Below are 22,045 nucleotides of genomic sequence, written 5' to 3' on the forward strand. Positions count from 1 at the left end.
AAATATAGGTGCATGCAATTAATTCTAGAAGACTTGAATTTGGGAACTTTGGACATTTGTTCCCAGATTTGGTCAATAATCCAGAGTGATTTTAAGATTTCTTTAGGATAACCATAGAATAATTTAAGATGTTGCCTGTCACCAAGAAGTACAAGGCCAGGGATAGGAAAACTTTTTTCAGTGCTAGGGTCACATTAAAAAGTCACAATATTATAGGGCCGCATACTATATTACCCTAAAAACAGTAATATTCAAAATATAAAGAAAAATACACTCACTTGCATGTGCACACTTGCGGGAAGAACACGAAATGTTCACAGCTATTTGGCATTGTTTATTAAGCTTCCAAATTTACTAAAGGAGTTTTCAGTAGCATCACCGCAAGGCCAAACATGTTTGAGTTCATGCTGAACAGGACAGTGCTGAGGACACCGTCGATGGTGCCAGATGACCGTGTCACTGTGATCTCAATCCTTGGGAGAAGTTATCATACACATCAGTCGCCTGAGCCAGCGCTGTGGTCAAGACATAAACACAGCAGCATGGTGGAAGAGTTTGGAGATTTATTCCTTGATGGGGAGTATTATAGGTCACCAGTGTTTCGTCATTTGTATATGCCGAGGACTGAGCAGCGCAATACTCATAAAAAACAAGAGGTCTTCAGTCCTTAGGTTAGTTGATTGGATTAGTGAATGGCTTTCTGATAGGAAACAGAGAGTAGTATTAAATGGGGCAATGTCTGAGTGGAAGGAAGTGGTTAGTGGGGTACCCCAAGGATCAGTGCTAGGACCTCTTCTTTTCTTGGTGTACATTAACGATTTAGATATAGGAATTAGTAGCAAAGTATCAAAGTTTGCAGATGATACTAAGATAGCATGTGCAGTACAGGGTGAAAAGGACAATTACAGAATACAACGAGACCTGGACAGGCTGATAGCATGGGCAGACAGGTGGCAGATGGAGTTTAATTCTAAAAGTGTCAGGTTATGCATTTAGGTAAAGACAACACAAACTTTAACTATGAGATGGAGGGATGTTGGCTAGAGGCAGTAGAGGAAGGAAAGGATTTAGGAGTAGTGATAGACAGGACTATGAAATTTTCAAAGCAATGTTTAGAAGCAAGAAATAGGGCAAATAGGATCCTGGGTTTTATAAATAGAAATGTTAGTTATAAAAGTAAGGAAGTGGTGCGTAGCTTATATAATTCCTATGTTAGGCCCCATTTAGAGTATTGCATACAGGCCTGGTCACCCCACTATAGGCAGGATATCAACATGTTAGAAGCAGTTCAGAGAAGAGCAACTAGGATGATACCAGCTTTGAAGTGCCTGGAGTATAGAGATAGATTAAAGGAATTAAACATGTTTTCATTTGAGAGGAGATGTATAAGAGGGATATGATAGAGTTATTTAAAATGTTCTCAGATACAAACTACATAGATGTGAGATCTTTCTTTACCTTAGAGGAGGGAAGTAGGACTAGAAATCATGGCAGGAAGATTAGAAAGCAAGGCTGCAGGTTAGATATAAGAAAATATTTCTTTAGTCATAGGGTGGTAGACTTCTGGAATGCATTGCCAGAGACGGTTGTAAATAGCACTAGTTTGACAATGTTTAAAAACAGATTAGATAAGCACTTAAATTTATTAGATTTATAATTATGTATAGCGCTGCATGATAGTTTTTATAAGAAATTTACTATAGTTAAACAAGACATGATCCCCATGTATGGGGACCACAAATTGTAGAGGATTTCGCTGCAGGACTTACCCCTGTTAATGGGCCAAATATTTAGAATTAGTATATAATGTATTGTGTACTTGTAAGTGTATCTTTAAGTACTGATGACGAGGTCGCTGTGCGACTGATACAGGATAACCTAGATGGGCCCTGGTGGTCCTTTGTTATCCTATTATTTATGTTATGTTATGTTATATGTCCTGGAAGTGGTTTGATCTACGCGGGCTTGTTTTGAAGGTGTTCCATTGTAGATGTATGGCTGCGGTTTTCTGACGCCTATATAATTGAATTACGTCAATAATTAGCAGATAATCTATTTTTACCATCATTCATTACTTTATAATATAAGGATTTGCAAAAATATTATCATTTTTTCACGTAATAATAGAAAAATAACCATTATTGTATCGAAGTCACGACTAGAAGTATGGAATCGGACAACACCCACAAGGACGGATAGATGCGACATGTCACCAGCTACCACCAGCTCCTTAATTTATTTCACGCCGTATTTTTTATATCGGCTCTCTCCAGTATGCCGCACAATATGTAAACGTAAATCTACATCTACAGTACCCACTTCTATGGCCTAACATACGTCTAACTATTCAGTTTTATTCGAAATGTAACTCCTTCTTGATCTCATTCCATGAGGTTGATGGGGTTGCTCCACGCTGATTGGCTAAAAAGCGTTTGCCGAACGAGAGCAAACGCTTTGAGGAAAGGCGTTTGCTCGCGTTTGCGAAAACTCCGTTTGACTCCGTTTCCCCCCAGCCGCGCCGCTTCTGAAAACGCCTTAATATTTGTCAGGCGCGGGTCCTAGTTTGTCCATACCTGTACTAGGCCTACAGCAGAAGCCATGTCAGTTCATGATACTCTGAGAGAATACCTTGTCTCGTTAGCTGGAGCTGTCAAGTGGCACGGAAGAATGATCCAGATACATACATTCACCGCGGAAAAAATGGGCGCACCAGTTGATACCACATTGTCACATCTAGTCTACTCTTTATTTAGGTTTAACGGTATACGGAGGATATCAAAACAAATACAGCTATGTTAATTCTATTATTTTGTCATATTTACTTTGTGACGTGCCAGACCGTAGTATTTAGAGAACAAAATCAGAGGCACAGGAGGGGTAATATAATGAAGTTACTCCCCTTCCCCCACTCTGACTGGTGCCTTGCTGACTAGCGTTTACGTTGTACCATGCATCAGGGTTGCCAGACACTACACATGAAAAAAGGACAGACCTGCTTTAAAAAAAGGACATTTGCCTCCAAAAAAGGACAGCACAACAAAAGTGTGTGTATATATATATATATATATATATATATATATATATATATATATATATATATATATATATATATATATATATATATATATGTGTGTGTGTGTGTGTGTGTGTGTGTGTGTGTGTGTGTGTGTGTGTGTGTGTGTGTGTGTGTGTGTGTGTGTGTGTGTGTGTGTGTGTGTGTGTGTTTAAAAGTGTATAACAGCAGAGAGAGAGAGAGAGAGAGAGAGAGAGAGAGAGAGAGAGAGAGAGAGAGAGAGAGAGAGAGAGAGAGAGAGAGAGAGAGAACTTGCAGGGTTATATGAAATTTAGCAACATTTAGGCTAGACTGGGAGGCTGGGAGTGGGAGCGCTTTTTTAAGGGAGTTGCCGGTTGCTTATTATAGTTACCAGTCTGCGATCCCACAGAAAAATCATAAGTTTATAATATGCTCGATTTATTTTCATATAACACAAGAACAAATATGATAAAACAATAAAAGATAGGAAGTTGCAGAAACAAATTTATTGACTGCGTGTTTGAAGGTTTGACCGGATCCGTGGTTCACAATGAATAAACAAATAAATAAATAAATTTTGCTGAAAAAAGGACAGATTTTGACTGTCCTTTTTTACAAGAAAACTTAAGGACAAACAGGCTAAAAAAAGGACAGACTGTCCTTAAAAGGACAAACATGGCAACCATGCCATGCATTTCAAAGGTAGACGGTGCATCCTACAGTTGCCAAATGAAAATTTGAAACCATTTCCATAACGTTTTCTGTTGTCATTTGTTCGCAAAATATACAGAATAATATTGTCTAGTAATTCATAGGCTGCAGCAGTTCCTTCTAGCTATGGTTCAGCATATACATGATTGCTGCACACAGGATCACTAGGATCATAATTATAGCACGTTATTCTCTTACTAAATTGATGAGAACGTCCACTTGCATGGTGCTTACTCCTCGGCTGAATCGTCTTGACTGATGAAAAAACGGGTCCAAACCACGGCCTTCGTATAGAAGGCAGTGATCCAAACCAATTACTGATTCTGAATCGCCATGAATCGGCGTGATTTGAATCGACTCGATTGAAATCATTAAAGAGACGAATCAACACGACTCATGAATCGTGTTGATTCTTCATGAATTGAATCGAATAATTTTGCATCTGCATAGCTCCAATTGACTGAATCACATCATTAAGATGATTCAGTACCAAGACAGCCTTCGGGAATTATGGACGTATTAGCTTTTGCAGAAATAACAGTATTACAGTGGCTGAGGAAGCGTAGGCGTAATCATCGGTAACAAATATGGGTGCATGCAATTAATTCTAGAAGACTTGAATTTGGGAGCTTTGGACATTTGTTCCCAGATTTGGTCAATAACCAGGAAAAGTTTTATGATTTTTTAGGATAGCAACAGAATAATTAAAGATGTTAGTGGAGCCTGCCACCAACAAGAAGTACAAGTCCTACAGCAGAAGCCACGTCAATTCGTGACAGAGAATACTTTGTCTCGCCAAGTGGAGCTGTAGAGTGGCAGGACATAATGATTCACTGATACATACATTCACCTCTGAAGAAATGCGCGCACCAATTCATACCATATTATCACATCAACTCTTTATTTAGGCTTACGGAGGATATCAAGAGGATATTAAAACAATTAGATGTGTTAATTCTAGTATTTTGTCATATTAACTAACTTTGTGACGTGCCATACCGTAGTATTTAGTGAACGAAATCAGAGGCACAGGAATTAATAGCAGGAAGTTTATGCCCCTCCCCCACTCTGTCTGGTGCCTGGCTGACTGATGGTTACGTTGTCATGCATTTCAAAAGTAGACGATACACTCTACAGTTGCCACATGAAAATATGTAATCATATCCATAATGCTTTCTGTAGTCATTTGTTTTCAAAATACGCAGAATAATATTGTCCAGTAATTCGTAGGCTACAACAATTCCTTCTATGGTCCAATACATTTTTTTTTTTTTTTTTTTTACATTACAAGGGCACTGGCCAAGGGAAAACAAAGTGTTGGAAAAAAAATCCCGCTGGTTGCCAGGCCCTGTTAAGAGGAATAGTATAAAGAGAAAAAACAAAAAAATCTAAAAGGAGGGTCCAGTTAACGTAAGAGGTGTCTTGACACTCCTCTTTTGAAATAGTTTAAGTCATAGGCAGGTGGAAATACAGACACAGGTAGAGAGTTCCAGAGTTTACCAGTGTAGGGAATGAAGGAGTGAAGATACTGGTTAACTCTTGCATTAGGAAGATGGACAGAATAGGGATGAGAAGAAGTAGAGAGTCTTGTGCAGCGAGGCCGCAGGAGGGGGAAGGCATGCAGTTAGCAAGTTCAGAAGAGCAGACAGCATGAAAACAGCGGTAGAAGACAGATAAAGATGCAACATTGCGGCGGTGACTTAAAGAATCAAGACAGTCAGTTAGAGGAGAAGAGTTGATAAGACGAAAAGCTTTAGATTCCACCTTGTTTAGTAAAGCTGTGTGTGGATCCCCCAGACATGAGAGCCATACTCCATACACGGGCGGATAAGGCCCTTGTACAGAGCAAGCAGCTGGGAGGGAGAAAAATGGACGAAGACGCCATAGGACACCTAACTTCTTGGAAGCTGATTTAGCAAGAGTAGAGATGTGAAATTTCCAGTTTAGATTTTTAGTGAAGGATAGACCGAGTGTGTTTAATGTAGAGGAGAGGGAAGTTGAGTGTTATTGAAGAAGAGAGGATAGTTGTCTGGAAGGTTATGTCGAGTAGATAGTTGTAGAAATTGAGTTTTTGAGGCATTGAACAAAACCAGGTTTTCTCTGCCCCAATCAGAAACAAGTGAAAGATCAGAAGTTAGGCGTCCTATAGCATCTCGCCTTGAGTCATTTAATTGTTGTTGGGTTGGGCGTCTGTTGAACGCTGTTGAATAATGCAGGGTGGTATCATCAGCATAGGAGTGGATAGGGCATTGAGTCAGATTTAGGAGATCATTGATGAATAATAGAAAGAGAGTGGGTGATAGGACAGAACCCTGTGGAACACCACTGTTGATAGTTTTAGGGAAGAACAGTGACCGTCTACTACAGCAGCAATAGAACGATCGGAAAGGAAACTGGAGATGAAGGTACAGAGAGAAGGATAGAATCCGTAGGAGGGTAGTTTAGAAATTAAAGATTTGTGCCAGACTCTATCGAAGGCTTTCGATATGTCAAGGCCGACAGCAAAGGTTTCACCGAAGTCCCTAAAAGAGGATGACCAAGATTCAGTTAGGAAAGTAAGAAGATCACCAGTAGATCTGCCTTTACGGAAACCATACTGGCAATCAGAGAGAAGGTTGTGAGCTGATAGATGCCTCATTATCTTCCTATTAAGGATAGACTCAAAGGCTTTAGAAAGGCAGGAAATCAAAGCTATAGGGCGGTAGTTAGAAGGATTGGAGTGGTCACCTTTTTTAGGGACAGGTTGAATGTGAGCAAACTTCCAGCAAGAAGGATAAATAGAAGTAGAGAGACACAGATGAAAGAGTTTGACCAGGCAGTGAGCGAGTTCGGAAGCACAGTTTTTGAGAACAACAGGAGGGACTCCATCCGGACCGTAAGCCTTCCGAGAATCAAGGCCAGAGAGGGCCAGGAAAACGTCTTTATAAAGAATTTTAATTTTAGGGATGAAGTAGTCAGAGGGTGGAGGAGTAGGAGGAATATGCCCAGAATCATCCAAAGTTGAGTTGGTAGCAAAGGTTTGAGCGAAGAGTTCAGCTTTAGAAAAGAAGAGACAGCTGTAGAGCCATCTGGATGAAGTAAAGGAGGGAAAGACGAAGAAGTAAAGTTGTTAGAGATATTATTGGCTAGATGCCAGAAATCTCGAGAGGAGTTAGAATTGGAAAGACTTTGACATTTTCTATTGATGAAAGAGTTTTTAGTAAGTTGGAGAATAGATTTGGCATGATTACGGGCAGAAATATATAGGGCATGAGTTTCAGCAGTTGGATGGCTACGGAACCGTTTGTGAGCCGCCTCTCTATCATTGACAGCACGAGAACAAGCAGAGTTAAACCAAGGCTTTTTAGCTTTAGGGTTAGAGAAAGTATGAGGAATGTATAGCTCCATGCCAGAGATAATCACCTCTGTTATGCGCTCGGCACAAAGAGAAGGATCTCTGACATGAAAACAATAATCATCCCAAGGAAATCAGAATAGTACTGCCTTAGTTCCTCCCACTTAGCAGAGTTAAAATGCCAGAAGCACCTCCGCTTAGGCGGGTCCTGAGGCTGCACTGGAGTGATAGAACTGGTAACGGAAATTAGATTGTGGTCGGAGGAGCCCAACGGAGAGGAAAGTTTAACAGAGTAAGCAGAAGGGTTGGAGGTTAGGAAAAGATCAAGAATGTTGGGCGTGTCTCCAAGGCGGTCAGGAATACGGGTAGGGAACTTCACTAGCTGCTCTAGGTCATGAAGGATAGCAAAGTTGAAGGTTTGTTCACCAGGTTGGTCAGTGAAAGAAGATGAAAGCCAAAGCTGGTGGTGAACATTGAAATCCCTAAAATGGAGATCTCAGCAAAAGGAAAGTGAGATAAGATGTGCTCCACCTTGGAAGTCAAATAGTCAAAGAATTTTACATAGTCAGAGGAATTAGGTGAGAGGTATACAGCACAGATGAATTTAGTTAGAGAGTGACATTGAAGTCTTAGCCAGATGGTAGAAAATTCTGAAGATTCAAGATTGTGGGCACGAGAGCAAGTGGTGTCGTTACGCACGTATGCGCAACATCCAGCTTTGGATTGAAAATGAGGATAGAGCAAGTAGGAGGGAACAGAAAAGGGCTGCTGTCAGTAGTCACAGACAACTGTGTTTCGGTTAGGAAGAGAAGATGAGGTTTAGTAGAGGAGAGGTGGTGTTCCACAGATTGAAAATTAGAACGAAGGCCACGAATGTTGCAGAAATTGATAGTGAAAGTATTAGATGAAGTGTCAAGACACCCAAGGTCGACAGCAGAGGGGCAGTCCGACCTGGGGACATTTATGGTCCCCTCCCCAGAGGGGGACTCCGAGGCAGGGCGTGGTGAGGCCATTATTAAATTTTGATTTGAAGAGAGTGTAAAAGTGTAAGGTCTTAGTGAACAGAATCACTAAGGTCATATATAGCACGTCTTTCTGCTACTAAATTGATTGGGAAGTCCACTAACATGGTGTTTACTCCTCGGCTGAATCGCCAAACCAATCATTGATTCTGAATCGCTATGAATCGCCATGATTTGAATTGATTCGATTTCCACCCTAAAATATTCTATCAGTGTCACAAACTTATATGGCTTCTGTTGTAGGCTTAGTACTTCTTGTTGGTGACAGGCTCCACCAACATCTTAAATTATTCAGTGGTTATCCTAAAAAAAAATAATAATAATAAAATAATAATAATAATAATAATAATAATAATAATAAATAAATAAATAAATAAATAAATAAAAAATAAATAAACAAAAAACTTCTGAATATTGACCAAATATGGAAACAACTGTCCAAAGCTCCCAATTTTAGGTCTTCTAGAATTAATTGCATACACCCATATTGTTTGCCGACGCCTACACCTGCGCATCCTGAGCCACTGTTACACTGCTATTTCTGCAAAAGCTAATAATTATGTCCATATGTTCCAAAGGCTGCCTTGGTACTGAATCATTTGAATGATGTGAATCAGATGTGTTGAGACTCAGTCGGTTGGAACTATGCTGATTGAAGATGATTCAATTTAAATTATTCTTCATGAGTAATTTTGAATCTGCATAGTTCCAACCGGCTGCTTCACATTCAGATGATTCAGTACCAAGGCAGCCATCGGGAAGTATGGACGTATTAGCTTTTGCAGAAATAGCAGTGCAACAGTGCTGAGGATGAGTAGGCGTAGGTGTCGTCAACGAGTATGGTTGCATGCAATTAATTTTAGAAGACCTGAATTTAGCCTTAACGGTGTACGGAGGATATTAAGAGGATATTAAAGCAATTACAACTATGTTAAATTTGGTTTTTTGTCATAGTAACTAATACTTTGTGACGTGACGTATCGTAGTATTTAGTGAACGAAATCAGAGGCACGGGGGTTAGTAGCAGGAAGTTTACACCCCTCGATCTTTCACTCTGTATGGTGCTTGGCTAACTGATTATTACATTATATCACGCATTTCAAAAGTAGACGATACACTCTAGAGTTGCCACATGCAAATACGTAAGCATATCCATAACGCTTTCTGTTGTCATTGGTCTTCAAAATGTGCAGAATACTATTGTCTAGTATATCGTAGGCTACAGCAATTTCTTCTATGGTTCTGTACAATACGTATGATCTTGGTGCACAGGATCATTAGGATCATATATAGCACGTCTTTCTCGCACTAAATTGATTAGGACGTCCATTAATATGGTGCTTACTCCTTAGCTGAATCGCCTTGAATGATGGAAAAAATGGGTCCAAACCAATCATTGATTCTGAATCTCCAAGAATCGGCATGATTTGAATTGACTCGATTCGCCTGGTGTAAATGGTTACATTGAAACTAATGTGGCGAATCAACACGATTCATGAATCGTGTTAATTCTTCATGAATTGATTCGATTCGATTCGCTTGGTGTAAACGCACCTTTACAGAAACCATTCTCCCTCCTAAGTCCTCTCCTTTCCAAACACCGCGCCTCGGGACAGGCGGCAAGTGGCTCGCGCCGCACACCGCCACCCTGCTCACTGTAAACAAACCAACCTGGCCCTGCTTGTGCTACACAGCCTACACTTTAGCGGGAGACGCCTCAGCCTCGCTCAGCGTTTACCGTCTTTATTCTCGTCCGTTGCATTTAAGGTAATGTATTTGTAACATTTAGAGGTGTTGTTTGGTATACATATAACTGTGGTCTGTTAAGACCTGATGGGTGTTTTGACAGCTATGGGAGGATAGGTAGAATGTTACTGATCACATTAGATTAATCACCCTAGATAATTTTGCAGGTATGGAAATGTTACGATTGATTAGGTTAGGTTTGGTTAAGTTACAGTAACCTGAGTCGGTACTTATGGAGGATTAGAGATGTTATGTTTGATTAGGTTAGGTTTGGTTAAATGACAATAACCTCACTTGTTAAATTAAAATCTGATTGTTATTTAGCACATCATTCCTTTACTTTATCTGCCCTACAGCCCCCTCCAATCTGTAAACAGTCAAAATTGTAAAATCCATTCTTTTTATTCCATTCTTTCATGCATTTTTTTTTTATTTCTAGTGCTATTAATGATATCATATTGGAGTGAAGGGTTAAATAGGTATCTTATTAAAAAATTGAAGGAAATATGTAACACCTTTAGTATGTGCCAATGAAATAATCACATGGTTCTTAGACAGTTCCAAAACAAAGGTAACTGATTCTGCAGTGTCTTTTCTGGCCTGATATGAAGAAATTAGTAAGTAAACATCAAGAAAAAGAAGTCATTCATATACAATTAAATGAAATCCTCAGAAACACTCAACATGGCTAAGTGGACCGGGAAGAAGGTGAATGTTGCATTTTCAAAACCTGACGAGCCATCATTCCTCAAGAAATTCAAGGAGAGAGTGGGCTACAAGGAGGACCATGGCTTGTCAGAGAAGGTGAGGGCCCATAACAAGTGTTGAAATTAACATTTTATGTTGCTTCAGTTAACCATCATTGGTACTTATACACAGCAAGTGCTAAAGTGAACATCTTACGCTGCTTCAGTTAACCATCATCATAGCCAATTTCTCCTTGTATATAGTAGTGATCGTAGGGTATATTATCCATTAACCTTTAAGATACCAATGTGACTGTCACACCTTATCCATTTTTTTTATTTATTTATTTTTTTTTTACTTTACAATATGATCACTTGCACATGTGTTTACATGCATTTTGTTTCAGTTTGCAGTGATGCCGGATGCAACAGCAGATGATCTTGCTGACCAAGATGATGAGTTGCCCCAGGTTGGACTTTTTTTTTTTTCTTACTCTATTTTAATTTTTAATGAAGTTTATTATATTTCATGGATCAAGCGGACAAATTTTTTGTAATTTACAATAGGGTCACAAATTCACAATAAAATATTGTTGAGCTTGATTACAATTTGTCCAACAGAAAATCTGTAAAAGATATTAGTAGAGATTCTCACATGTGTCTATTGTGCCCAGGTAGTCAGTCTCCGGACAGGGGACTTGACGCAAGAAGAAGTGGAAAGATTACGCTCAGAAGGAAAGCTGGATGATCTCTTTGGGGACAAAGTTGAGGGTGAGGTCCAGGGGCCAAAGCAGAGACATGAAGGTGAGTCATCATATCCAGTCATTCACTGTAGCCTGTTGAGCACAGCCATGTGCACTGATAACACCATGAGTGAGGCTTCACAAGACTATATTGTGAAGTATTTAGTCGTTTACCAGAAAAAAGGTTGCTGATAGGTTTACCATCAAAAGGAGAATGTTGTCCCATCCAACATTCATGAGGTGCATTTCATTATTAGCTATACACCGTGTTGAATGTAATTTTAGCAATTCTAATTCATTGAAGCTCTCTACATATATGGAAAGTGACATAGTTGTAAAATGGATGCTTTGAAGTATGGCATGGCAGGTTGACATGTCACATGTAATTTTTTTTATTTGTTTGTTTCATATCTTAAGGTCTTTTTCTTTCTTTCCTCACATCCCCCAAACTTAATTTTAGAACCATGCTTATTTTTATTCTAATTCAGGATTCTATTGTTGTTAACACAGGATGTGTTGAATATAAAGGGAATTCAAGATTTCTCAACTATTTGTATATGTTATGCAATACTGATATTTAGTATGTATTTTTTTCACATATGCTTTACAAAAACAGAAAGCAATCAAATGACATAGATGTCTAACTTCTTTGATACATGTACACCTTTCTGATGTGATCTTTTATCAGTTGAAGGTGACGAAGCACCACCGGATGGAAAAATCATCTTCCGCAAGCCAACCAAACGCAGCAGTGATGAAGCACAAGGGAAGGACGGAAAGAAGCTAAAAGGTGAAAAATCTGAGGAACCATCAGAAAGTAAATCAAAAAGAGTGAAAAAGAAAGGTGTTCAAAATAAGAAACTCTTGTCATTTAATGAAGATGAGGAAGATGAAGATTATTAAGAACAGAACAGGATAGTGTGTCCATCTAGTTACAGCTTGGGTTTGGGAGCAAGTGCAGTAATTCTTTGCCCTACAACTCTTAGATACATGCAAAACTGTCCATTAGTACAGTCAAATCTGTCACATTTAGTAGTATAGCACTGTCATGAATAGTAAACAGTGGACATCATGGATCTCCTTGTGACTGAGACTCAAAATCACATATGTTATTCATAATAGGAGTTTTATAATAAATATATGTATGGAACCCAGAAAAAAAAAAAGTAATTTTTTTATCTCAATAAAGTCTTTGTTGTAATACTTTCTCTTGTTTCTCCATGAGTAGATTCTAATCTAGGCCTAATTTAACTCTTAAAATTCTGATAGCTTCCTGAACATAACAAATTAGTTTATTCAACTAAAAATTTAATGACTGGATAGTTCTAGACTGAAAAATTTACAATACACCACTCACTAATTTCAAGACAGCATTCATGAAACTTAATAAAATCAAATAATCAGCCTAATTAACAATATAAGACAGCCACCAGATTCAGAGCGTTGTGTGAGACAATTACCATGCCAATGATAATTATTAGTAACTTAATAAAAAGCTGATCCACTGGCATCCATGACAAGCAACATGGAATTGAACTCCTCATTGGATACTGAATTACTAGCCTTGCAATCTAATACCTCCACTACAGCTGGCAGTTGTTTTAATTATGAGTAACACATGTTCAATCCCTCTCTTCACTAGACACTGCTAATGATAAACCTGTGGTATTTACTGCAATTCTATTCCTTCCATGTTAACAGACGTGAAAAATTAACGAATTCTTGAAGATACACAAGAAATTAAATAAAACTGAGGTAATGTACAGAAATATGATCACACACAAAGAAAGACCCGTTGGAAAGACAGTAAATCACCAAGATCAAGAGCAGCAGGGGAAGAGGGGGAGGAAGGAAAGTGTGGGTGGTGTTAGTGTTAGTGACAGGAAAACACTGCACATTGTTGGCTGTCATCAATATGTGAGCCCTTCAGTGTCTGAGTGGCTAATACCTGTGAATCTCAAAGTGAAAGCATCCCCCACACACCAGGTTAGTGAGGCCAGGGGAGAGTTAGAGGCTTAAATATGCAACTCAAGGACACAGACATTAGATAAGTTAGAAGTTGGTAAGGAAGCTTAAGTAATTGACAGATAGATTAAACAGTGAGTTATAGGTAAGTGTGTTTTGTGTATTGACTGTCACTTGTAGGTATGTTGAATTGTGGCAGTTTTTTTTTTATGTTCTTTGTCTTATTCACAAGGGAGGTTTAGAAAATATGGTTAGATTAATTAATGGACAGGATGAGAGGTGGAAGTTGGTGTTTCATAATGGGACAGATATGTGCAGGTCTATTGGGTTCTTGTTGTATCATTATGATGTTCTTTGTCTCTTGCATTATTGAGATTTAAGTGATAGTTAGATCAACTCAGGGTGAAAATAACAAGTGGATATATAGATAATGATGTGTTTCATGCACTGTCTGTCACATGTAGGTCCAATGCCATCTTACAGCTTGCCTTACTTTCTAATGTTCGGATGTTCTCCCTTATCTCATTTCTTAACATATTCTGTTCAAAATAAATGTTCACAGTAGTTGGTTATGTTAAATCATGATATTCATGAGTGTGGTGAAAAGATAAAATCCAAAGTATTTATAATTGCTTATTTTCTCCCCAGAAGTGCCTTCTTAATGGTGTACTAAAACCCAACATGGATGCCACAGAAGGTACATCTTCCAAGGGGGGCATCCCTCTCCTGTATCCCTCCACACCCTATGCCTTGCATCCAGGCCTGTACATGTACCCACCAAACCCAATGCCTTATGTTATACCACCACCACCAGTGCCACCACCACCACCACCACCACCAGTGTGCCTACCTCCACATGCTGCAATGAAGGGGCATGATTTGTACTTCTCAGGACAGCATGGTGCACCAAGAGGACCTGGCATGGGGAGTGTCAGGGGGCCCTGGTCTTATCAGGGCCAGCCACTAGTGGAGGGAACACTTGATCATGGGCCTTACATGATGCCTCCCATGCCAGCACTCTTCCTAGGCACACCATACTCCTATTATCCTCCTCACTATGCCCCACCTGTTCCTCAGCATCCCATGCACCAAAGAGAGACCATACCAAGAAGTAAGATTATCTCCATTGAGGATGTCACCGACACTGAGACAGAAGAGGAAAGTAATAACAAGTCAAGTGATGGTAACATTTCTCTATCACTGGATAACAAGTTACAGTGTGATGAAGATGGAAGCAAAACAAATGAACCAAATTGCTTAAAAGATAAGGATTCAAGATATAAAAAGAAAATATTTCAAGAAAATGTAAATGAAAAGAAAGACTTAACAGAGTCAACTCATGAGAAAAAGAATCTCTCTTCAGCAAAGCTTACAAATGTTGCATCTAAGGAGACAGCCAAGTCAGTCAGTACTAGGAATAAAACTGTACTGAGTGATTGTGGAACTTATAAAAAGAAAGAAAGAAAGGAAAATAATGATAAAGTTTTCACAACTAGGGACAAGGCAAGAAATTTATATGGCTTTGGTTTGTATGAAGAGACAGATGAGGATGACAAAGGACCTACCTCTGGTAAGTCCCAGACCACAGAGAAAATGAGGGAGCATTTAAGATTGAAGGGTAAGACACAAATTTGGTTTGATTTTGTACAGTTGTCTCAAATAATATGCAATATTGTAAAGTTTGAACAAATGTGTGATTGTATAACAGTTTTCTTAATATAAATATAAAACACTGAATTACTCTCATTTATTGGTTTTAATGGATTTTTAAGTACTAATTAATTTGGCATCCATAGTTTACTTCCTTTCTCAAATAAAAAAAATGCACGCGCCACCATGCCAGACACCACTACTTCTGATGACAATATGCTCACTGGTTCTGTGATATTGCATCTACCAACACAGATAGCAGAACACATCAGATGCAGGTTAAAGGAGTCATAACAGAGGTTCACTGCAGCATGGGTAAGCTACGGCTGCAGAGTGGCAAGGAGTACTATTTCTCCCCTAACCTATGCTTCCTCTATGGCGTTAGTCTGGCTGACTTGGAACTGTGGCATGTATTGATAGAAGGTGAGCTACATGTGTAATGGTTTCATGGTTGTTATCGCCCATATTTTTCTTAAACAATTATATGTAATAAGATATAGGAACACAACTTAAGGCCTAGAGAACTCCATCTTTCTCATTGAAATCTATTGGCTAATATTTGGTATCTTGAGCAAAAAGTATTTGCTTATCTTTGGTATCTTATAATCTAAGAGTAAACAAGACTACAAGTATGACTGTCTTTATCTCATACCTTTTCTTAAATACTCAAAAGAATATGAGACTTTCTACTTCCATACTTTAATTTTCTCTTTGTTATTAATTTCATTAAGTAATCATAAATTTACTTAGTTCCTCCTGTATTCCCACCAGGACAGCAAGTGAAAGTCACACTAAATGATATCAACTCGGAGCTCCCCAAAGTTACTCGGATCACAGTAGAAGAAGAGGACTGTGATTCTGACCCAGATGCCACAACCCTCAACATCCAGCAGTGGTGCTCAAGCAATTGTGTCCCAGAGGAAGCTACAGTGAAACTGGTAAATCAAGAATGTCTTAAGAATTAAAGTACTTTTTGTTCAGTAGTCAAAATAGAAGTAACAGTTTTACAGTTTGCATTGTGGCAGACCAAAAAGTTCTTAAACTTTTGCTTTATAATATGATTATATATCAGTCATTATGATCAATTTAACTATAAAGTTGAATATGAAGCTGGTCTAGGTTTCTTCAGCCAGACATTCTCCCACAAAACACTGGAGACAGACCTCACACACAGGATGACAAAAACAGATCCTATCTATCAGTGATGTGAAAACTTGAGTGTTTTACTAGGACATTTTGTATCGTCAAATTACAGCTGCCTTTCATAACAATATTAATGATAAAGTGTGAGGCTCACATTTTTTTTTAGATGAAAATCAGCATGCTTAATGTCAATGAGATTGCTTTTGTCTAATGTACCTGCTGAACCTCTATTTGTGTTGTTCAGATTCCATTGTTTGGGTCCATCATTTGTTTATTCATAAATTACTTTTCTTTATTTTGTTTATAGATCCAGCAGGTGAAGGGCCTCCACTGAAGTCTAGAGTGGACCTTCAGGGTGGTGGTGATGGTGGTGCATACCAGGATGGATTAGGAAGTAGTGTCGTGGTGGATATTGTGTTTGCTTTGTTTGGTTTTACTCTAGTGTTGTTGTTTGGAAAGTGTGACAATGGAACAATTATGAATCATCTCTACCATCAACAATGGTCGTTTTGATGATCATTATTAATGTGTGTTATTGCTACTATCATCATGTTGATTTTTTTTCTCATTCAATTTTTGTCACTGTAAAGCAAGTCTACATTTATAACACAGGAAGATGAGGTATACGGTACAATACTATATAAAAATGTTTGACGAATTATGACAATGTAAATTTAGCTGGCTCATAATTTCTAGTTTAATTCAAGTTAGCTGTTCTTTTTTGCCTTTGAAGGTTTTTACAAGTCAGGTGCTTAGGGCACCACTTACAAGGTGGCTCTTAAAATTAAAGGAAATAGCAGAACTGAGCAAGTCAACCAATTTAGTTTTTGAAGCATCTTGTACTCACCATTTTAAATCATTCATGTTCTAGGCAGGAAGAAATACAGAAACAAGAGCAGAGTTTCTGAATTTACCAGTAAAGGGGATGAATGAGAGTAAGTAGATAGTCTTGTGTAGCAAAACTGTAGGAAGGTGTGCAGTTAGGAAGTTCAGAAGAGCAGTAACCATCAAAATAACAGTATTAGACATTTAAGAGATACAACACTGGCAGTGATTGGGAAAATTAAGGCAGTGTCTTAGAGAAGTTGAATTAATGAAATTGTGAGCTTTGGACTTAGGACTGATATTGTATCAAGGATAACAGTATAACAATGAGCAAAATGTTTAATCCACAGCAATACCTTAGGAAAAGCTGGCCCACTCCAAGGATTTATCAAGACAGCATACATATGTATAATTTCAGTGTGATACGACACAATAGTGGTGCTGGCTTGGAAGATAAATGCAAATCAGCCTTCATTGTCCATAAAAAAACAAGTGAAATCTAACCAAGTTTCCTCTCAGGTGTACAGTATATTTGGAGTGCACAGATTATTACATTCTTTTAAGAAAACTTATGTACAAATTTGCATTTTTACATTAAAGTGAAAGCTTGATTATGTTTGTAATTTACCTATATATGTATTTATTTTTACTGATCTTTCTATGAATGGATGGAGAGGAAAACATGCTTAGAGTCAAAAGGCTGAGAAATGAAGACTGTGTGAAGCAAATGCTATGGGTGGTGGAGGCCAAATCTTCCATAAATAGAAATCGGCACTGTCCTAATATAGACATTCCTCCAGCTCTCCTAATTTCTCAGCAGCCCTGTTGCAGCTCTTTCATCCAGCTGAGTTGACATTATGTATATATACGAAGCCATGCTATTGGTCAATAAGGAAAGAGGGAGAAAGGAAATAACAAAATGAGGAAATGGGATTAAAACAGGATAGAAAGAAAAATGGATAATAATTGAAGGAAATGGAAATAAAACAGGATAAAGAGAAAATGGAAAGAGAATGAAAAATGGATAAGAAATAAAGGAATAGGAAGAAATGGGAATGAAGATATGATAATGAATAAGGAATGAGGATATAATAAAAGACCAGATAGAAAAAAATGGATAACAAATAAGGGAATAAAGGACATGGCAATGAAAATTATAACAAATACGGTAATAGGAGAATATGGTAATGAATAAGGGAATAGGAGGACATGGCTCTATTTCCTGTTTTAATCCCATTTCCTCCATTTATTACCTATTTTCTCCCTCTTTCACTTGTTGAGCAATAGTGTGGCTTCATAATATACACGACGTCAAATCAGCTGCATGGAAGAGTTGCAAACGCTAAGGAGAACACTGGAGGAACCTCTACATTGGGGCAGAGTCCAGAAATACAAGACTGGGGTACCCGTCTCGACAACCTAATCTAACCTAACATGGGGCTGCACCCCCAGGAAACCCGCCCCGAACAAAAGATCGTGACCTAACCTTGCCCCCTCTCAGGTATATCAACCTAGCCTAGCCTAGTCTAACCCTTGAACTGGCATACCCAGGAACAACAATACCAACGATCCTTTACGAGTCCAACCCGGAAAATTTTGGTGCAGCGATAAACACATTCTTAACAAAAATAGTACTCCGCTTAACTAAAAACATTTCTCAATACTTTCAAGATTGTTAATGCTGCTTTTCGTCCAAAATAAGTTAATGAACACCCTTCACAACCATAAGACTTTTAATAGTAGGAAAACATCCCAGATGGCGGTACCACTGTAGAATATCAAACTACTTTTCTTTGTGTGTGAGGCAAAATGACTACCGATATTGAAACTAAGAACAGTGCAAGGTAAGATGAGCTTACATACCAGTAAAGCACCGATGAGGAGCTTGCGGCACGAGCAGCATAACACAAATCAAATAGTAACTGTACCATTGGCAACATCCGTTCAAACAACAGACGGCGGCGTCTCTGGTATTGTTGGCTTCCTGTTGCTTCAGTGGGCCTCATTCAGACCGAACACGTGCTTCGGTGTAACTCACATGAAATCAGCGGAATAAGGTCCTGTTTTTTTTTTTTTTTTTCTCTATTTTTTATGCAAGAGGGAAGCTCACCAAGGGCAACAAAATATTAAAAAAAAGCCCACTTAAACTGTAAGTTCATTGATACTTATACTAAACTTGTGAAAACAATTCTAAAAATCAGAGAGAGAGAGAGAGAGAGAGAGAGAGAGAGAGAGAGAGAGAGATTGCCCATTTACAGCACACATGAAAAAAAAATTATAATAATAATGAAACTTGAGTATATAGTTACCATATGTGCGAGATTTAGTTCACCAAGTTCAAATTTGAACGTCGAACATAACAAAGGTAATAATAATAATAATAATAATAATAATAATAATAATAATAATAATAATAATAAAAGCTTAATATGTACATTAACAAAATTTATGAAAATTTCACAATAAGATGTGGAAACCATGAGACGGCGGTGATGAGACACTATTAGAAAAATAAGAATAAAATAAAACAAACAAAAAAGCTGCAACACATGGATGAGACGATGATGAATCCTCAGCTCGCGAGTGTCCCAAGAGTGAAGGACCATACGCAGCAAGAGGGGACGGTTGGCGAGAATGACGGTGGTAACACTAATGGAACAGAGGCTGCTATACAGTCTCCTCCGCCTTTCCCTGCTTGTTTGAGGGCTTATCCTCGGCCTGAGTCACCGGTGGTCCACCGAAGTACGCGGAAATCTCCTGCACTGTCTTTCCTTTCGTTTCCGGCACCACAAAGATACAAAATAGCGTGCTGAGCGTGCACACTCCCCCGAAGAACCAAAAGGCGCCGTACTCGTGCATTGCCACCTGGAAAAAAAAAAAAAAGTGTTTAAAAGTGTGTATTTCAGCATCAAGAGAGTATTATCTTCCTGCAACAACAAAGATACAACATAATTATGCATCATCAAACACCTGGTAAAAAGTCAGTATAGTGCAGACTGAATAATTCTGATAGTAAATCTATGCATTGGCGGGTCTGCTTGAGTCTCCCGGCGCTACTCATTGATAACTATTGCAAGAGAGGAATGTCAAGGAATCCCTAGAGCTAGTACATGTGAACTTCACCAATCCGATTTCAACTACATTCTTTTCACAATGATTATCAGAAGTGGCAACGAAACGAGAATGTTCTATATATTATAACTTTTCTGGCTCTTCACACATAAATTAATAAATACATCAATAAATAATAAATAATAATAACACTAGCTACTTCCTTTCATAGCCTTATAATAACACGATCTGCAGGAGGGAGTTTCTCACCTTCATGGGATCGTACGCAAGAGTGACGATGAAGGATACACTCCAGTTGGTGAGCGTAGCGAGACCGCTGGCCGGGGCGCGCACCTCCAGGGAAAACATCTCACCTGAGAGATAAATTATGTGAGTGGCGGCCAGGAAGTCACCTGTCTCTGAACACCTGTATCCACATATAAATACAATCATGAAACAATACCCTTATCCTGAACAAAGCTTCACTCACCCATGAGAACCCAGGGGATGGGGCCGTAGCCCAGAGAGAAGGCGGCAATGAACAGCATGAGCGAGGTGAGGGGCAGCCATCCCGGGGCCTCGCCTTCTTCCTTTAGGTAAAAGAACACGCCCAGGGCAACTGTTGTGGAGAAAAGTGAGCTATATGGAATGTCTCTTAGATGCTTCGTCCATACAGGACAGAGTGGTAGAGATGGGGATTCCATTGAAGTATATATTTAAATTATAAATAGCATAGAGTAACATAAGCAAAAGCCTGAGATGCTTCGTCCATACATGATAAAGGGGTTGGTCAAGAAGTGATGAGTGGATAAATGTAATATGTATTGTTTTTTTAATGCATGGTGGAGACATTGAAGAGGTAATAAGCAGAAAGTAACGTGGACTGTTCTTTAGATATGGACGCGCCACACGTACTGTGCGAGAGTGCCATGACTGCAGCAGAACCCGTGAGGAGAATCTTCCTGCCGGCGCGGTCCAGCAGTGGCGCGGCGATGCCTGTGGCCACCACCTGCACCGTGCCCACGACGATGGCGCTGATGTTCTCAGCCATGCCGACGCCTGCCTCCTGCAGAACATTATTAACTTGATCAACTGTGTCTAAATCAGCAAGTAAGTAAGCAGATTAGTCAGTCGGTGGATCAGTGAGTCAGTCGGTACACGAATACGAAAGTAGGCATGATCAGTTAGCTAGTCAGTGAAGCAAAATGGCAAGTAAGTCTTCCCAACCATAAATTTATCTATGGAGAAAACCTGAGTCTTGACACTTCTTATCACATGAAGAAGAAAACTGTACCCAGATGCCACATATGTTCTCAAGGATGCCCCCAGCCTTGTTTACCTTAAAGATCGTTCCCAGGTTGAAGAGCACGGCGTTGACACCCGACGACTGCTGGAAGACCATGACCATCAGACAGATAACGACGGGCTTGAGGATATGGGGCTGCTTGAGGTCCCGCCACGTCATATGGTTGCGGGTCAACGCCTCCTGCGTCTCACAAAGCCTCTTGAACTCCGATTCGATGTTGTATTCCTTGCCTGAAGTGCGGAAAAGAGAAATAGAAGCTGTGTTGGTACTTCGCGCGCGCGTGTGTGTGTGTGTGTGTGTGTGTGTGTGTGTGTGTGAGTTAGGTTAGGTGTTTGTACAAACCTCGGAGTGCCTGCAGCGCCTGCCTGGCTTCCTTTTCCTTGCCCCTCGTGAGGAGGTAGGTCGGCGATTCCTTGACGAAGAAGGCCAGTAGTCCGTAGATGACCGAGGGGATGGCACACACCACCGCTAGCAGCCGCCAATTGTCGATCACTGCTCCGAATAGATACGCGTACAGGATTCCAACCACGACCATCAGCTGGAAGCCAGACCCTGCAAGGAGGCAAGACGTGGGATGAGAATTGCTACCTTTTATACTCGTTCACTTCTACATGTACTATATCTTGTTTATGTGAACTCCTTGACTAATGAGGCTCCTATTCAAGTTTAATCGATTAGTTCGGCAATAGCTTAAGGTTTCCTTGCTATTTTGGTGGACGCTACTGACAATAAGAAAAGGAATGATCAGATGGGCTGATGCCTTGTAGTACTTGTACTTTTTTTTTCTTTATAAAAAAAAAAAAAATGAGCAGCGTTACCCAAATTAAGT

The 22,045-nt window shown here is 39.3% G+C and overlaps 3 protein-coding genes across 4 annotated transcripts in view; 2 read left to right on the plus strand and 1 right to left on the minus strand.

The window, feature by feature from the left end:
• The first annotated feature begins 9,686 nt into the window (after window positions 1-9,686).
• LOC123499991 (uncharacterized protein KIAA1143 homolog) lies at window positions 9,687-12,477 on the plus strand. The gene is made up of 5 exons (XM_045248551.1): window positions 9,687-9,868; window positions 10,521-10,651; window positions 10,941-11,003; window positions 11,208-11,337; window positions 11,965-12,477. Exons 2-5 carry the CDS (start codon window positions 10,532-10,534, stop codon window positions 12,177-12,179), a joined length of 528 nt encoding a protein of 175 aa, XP_045104486.1. The 5' UTR covers window positions 9,687-9,868; window positions 10,521-10,531; the 3' UTR covers window positions 12,180-12,477.
• A 554-nt stretch (window positions 12,478-13,031) lies between these two features.
• LOC123499509 (formin-1-like) lies at window positions 13,032-17,470 on the plus strand. 2 transcript variants are annotated; one of them, XM_045247564.1, is made up of 5 exons: window positions 13,032-13,262; window positions 13,890-14,859; window positions 15,147-15,314; window positions 15,663-15,829; window positions 16,342-17,470. In XM_045247564.1, the coding sequence occupies exons 1-5, from the start codon at window positions 13,035-13,037 to the stop codon at window positions 16,366-16,368; spliced, it is 1,560 nt and encodes a 519-aa protein (XP_045103499.1). In that variant the 5' UTR covers window positions 13,032-13,034; the 3' UTR covers window positions 16,369-17,470. The 2 variants fall into 2 exon arrangements, with proteins under 2 accessions (XP_045103499.1, XP_045103500.1); XM_045247565.1 differs by having other exon boundaries at window positions 13,893-14,859.
• The window catches only part of LOC123499510 (facilitated trehalose transporter Tret1-like), an 11,178-nt gene continuing 6,500 nt past the window's right edge, over window positions 17,368-22,045 (minus strand). Inside the window, exons 5-10 of the mRNA XM_045247566.1 lie at window positions 21,559-21,768; window positions 21,250-21,446; window positions 20,826-20,976; window positions 20,401-20,529; window positions 20,181-20,284; window positions 17,368-19,724 (exon numbers count right to left, since the gene is read on the minus strand). Coding sequence (XP_045103501.1) covers window positions 19,527-19,724; window positions 20,181-20,284; window positions 20,401-20,529; window positions 20,826-20,976; window positions 21,250-21,446; window positions 21,559-21,768 — 989 coding nt within the window. The 3' untranslated portion in view covers window positions 17,368-19,526. The remainder of the gene's footprint in view (window positions 19,725-20,180; window positions 20,285-20,400; window positions 20,530-20,825; window positions 20,977-21,249; window positions 21,447-21,558; window positions 21,769-22,045) is intronic.

Source organism: Portunus trituberculatus, chromosome 50 (assembly GCF_017591435.1).
Source record: "Portunus trituberculatus isolate SZX2019 chromosome 50, ASM1759143v1, whole genome shotgun sequence".
Taxonomy (NCBI): Eukaryota; Metazoa; Arthropoda; class Malacostraca; order Decapoda; family Portunidae; genus Portunus; species Portunus trituberculatus.

Bases quoted from the DNA above. Each gene is read 5' to 3' on its own strand.
- LOC123499991 (XM_045248551.1), top strand. From the start codon at position 10,532: ATGGCTAAGTGGACCGGGAAGAAGGTGAATGTTGCATTTTCAAAACCT. The intron at 10,652-10,940 runs GTGAGGGCCCAT...ATTTTGTTTCAG, and splicing joins ACCATGGCTTGTCAGAGAAG to TTTGCAGTGATGCCGGATGC. The intron at 11,338-11,964 runs GTGAGTCATCAT...ATCTTTTATCAG, and splicing joins GCCAAAGCAGAGACATGAAG to TTGAAGGTGACGAAGCACCA.
- LOC123499509 (XM_045247564.1), top strand. From the start codon at position 13,035: ATGTACAGAAATATGATCACACACAAAGAAAGACCCGTTGGAAAGACA. The intron at 15,315-15,662 runs GTGAGCTACATG...TATTCCCACCAG, and splicing joins GTGGCATGTATTGATAGAAG to GACAGCAAGTGAAAGTCACA. The intron at 15,830-16,341 runs GTAAATCAAGAA...TTTTGTTTATAG, and splicing joins AGGAAGCTACAGTGAAACTG to ATCCAGCAGGTGAAGGGCCT.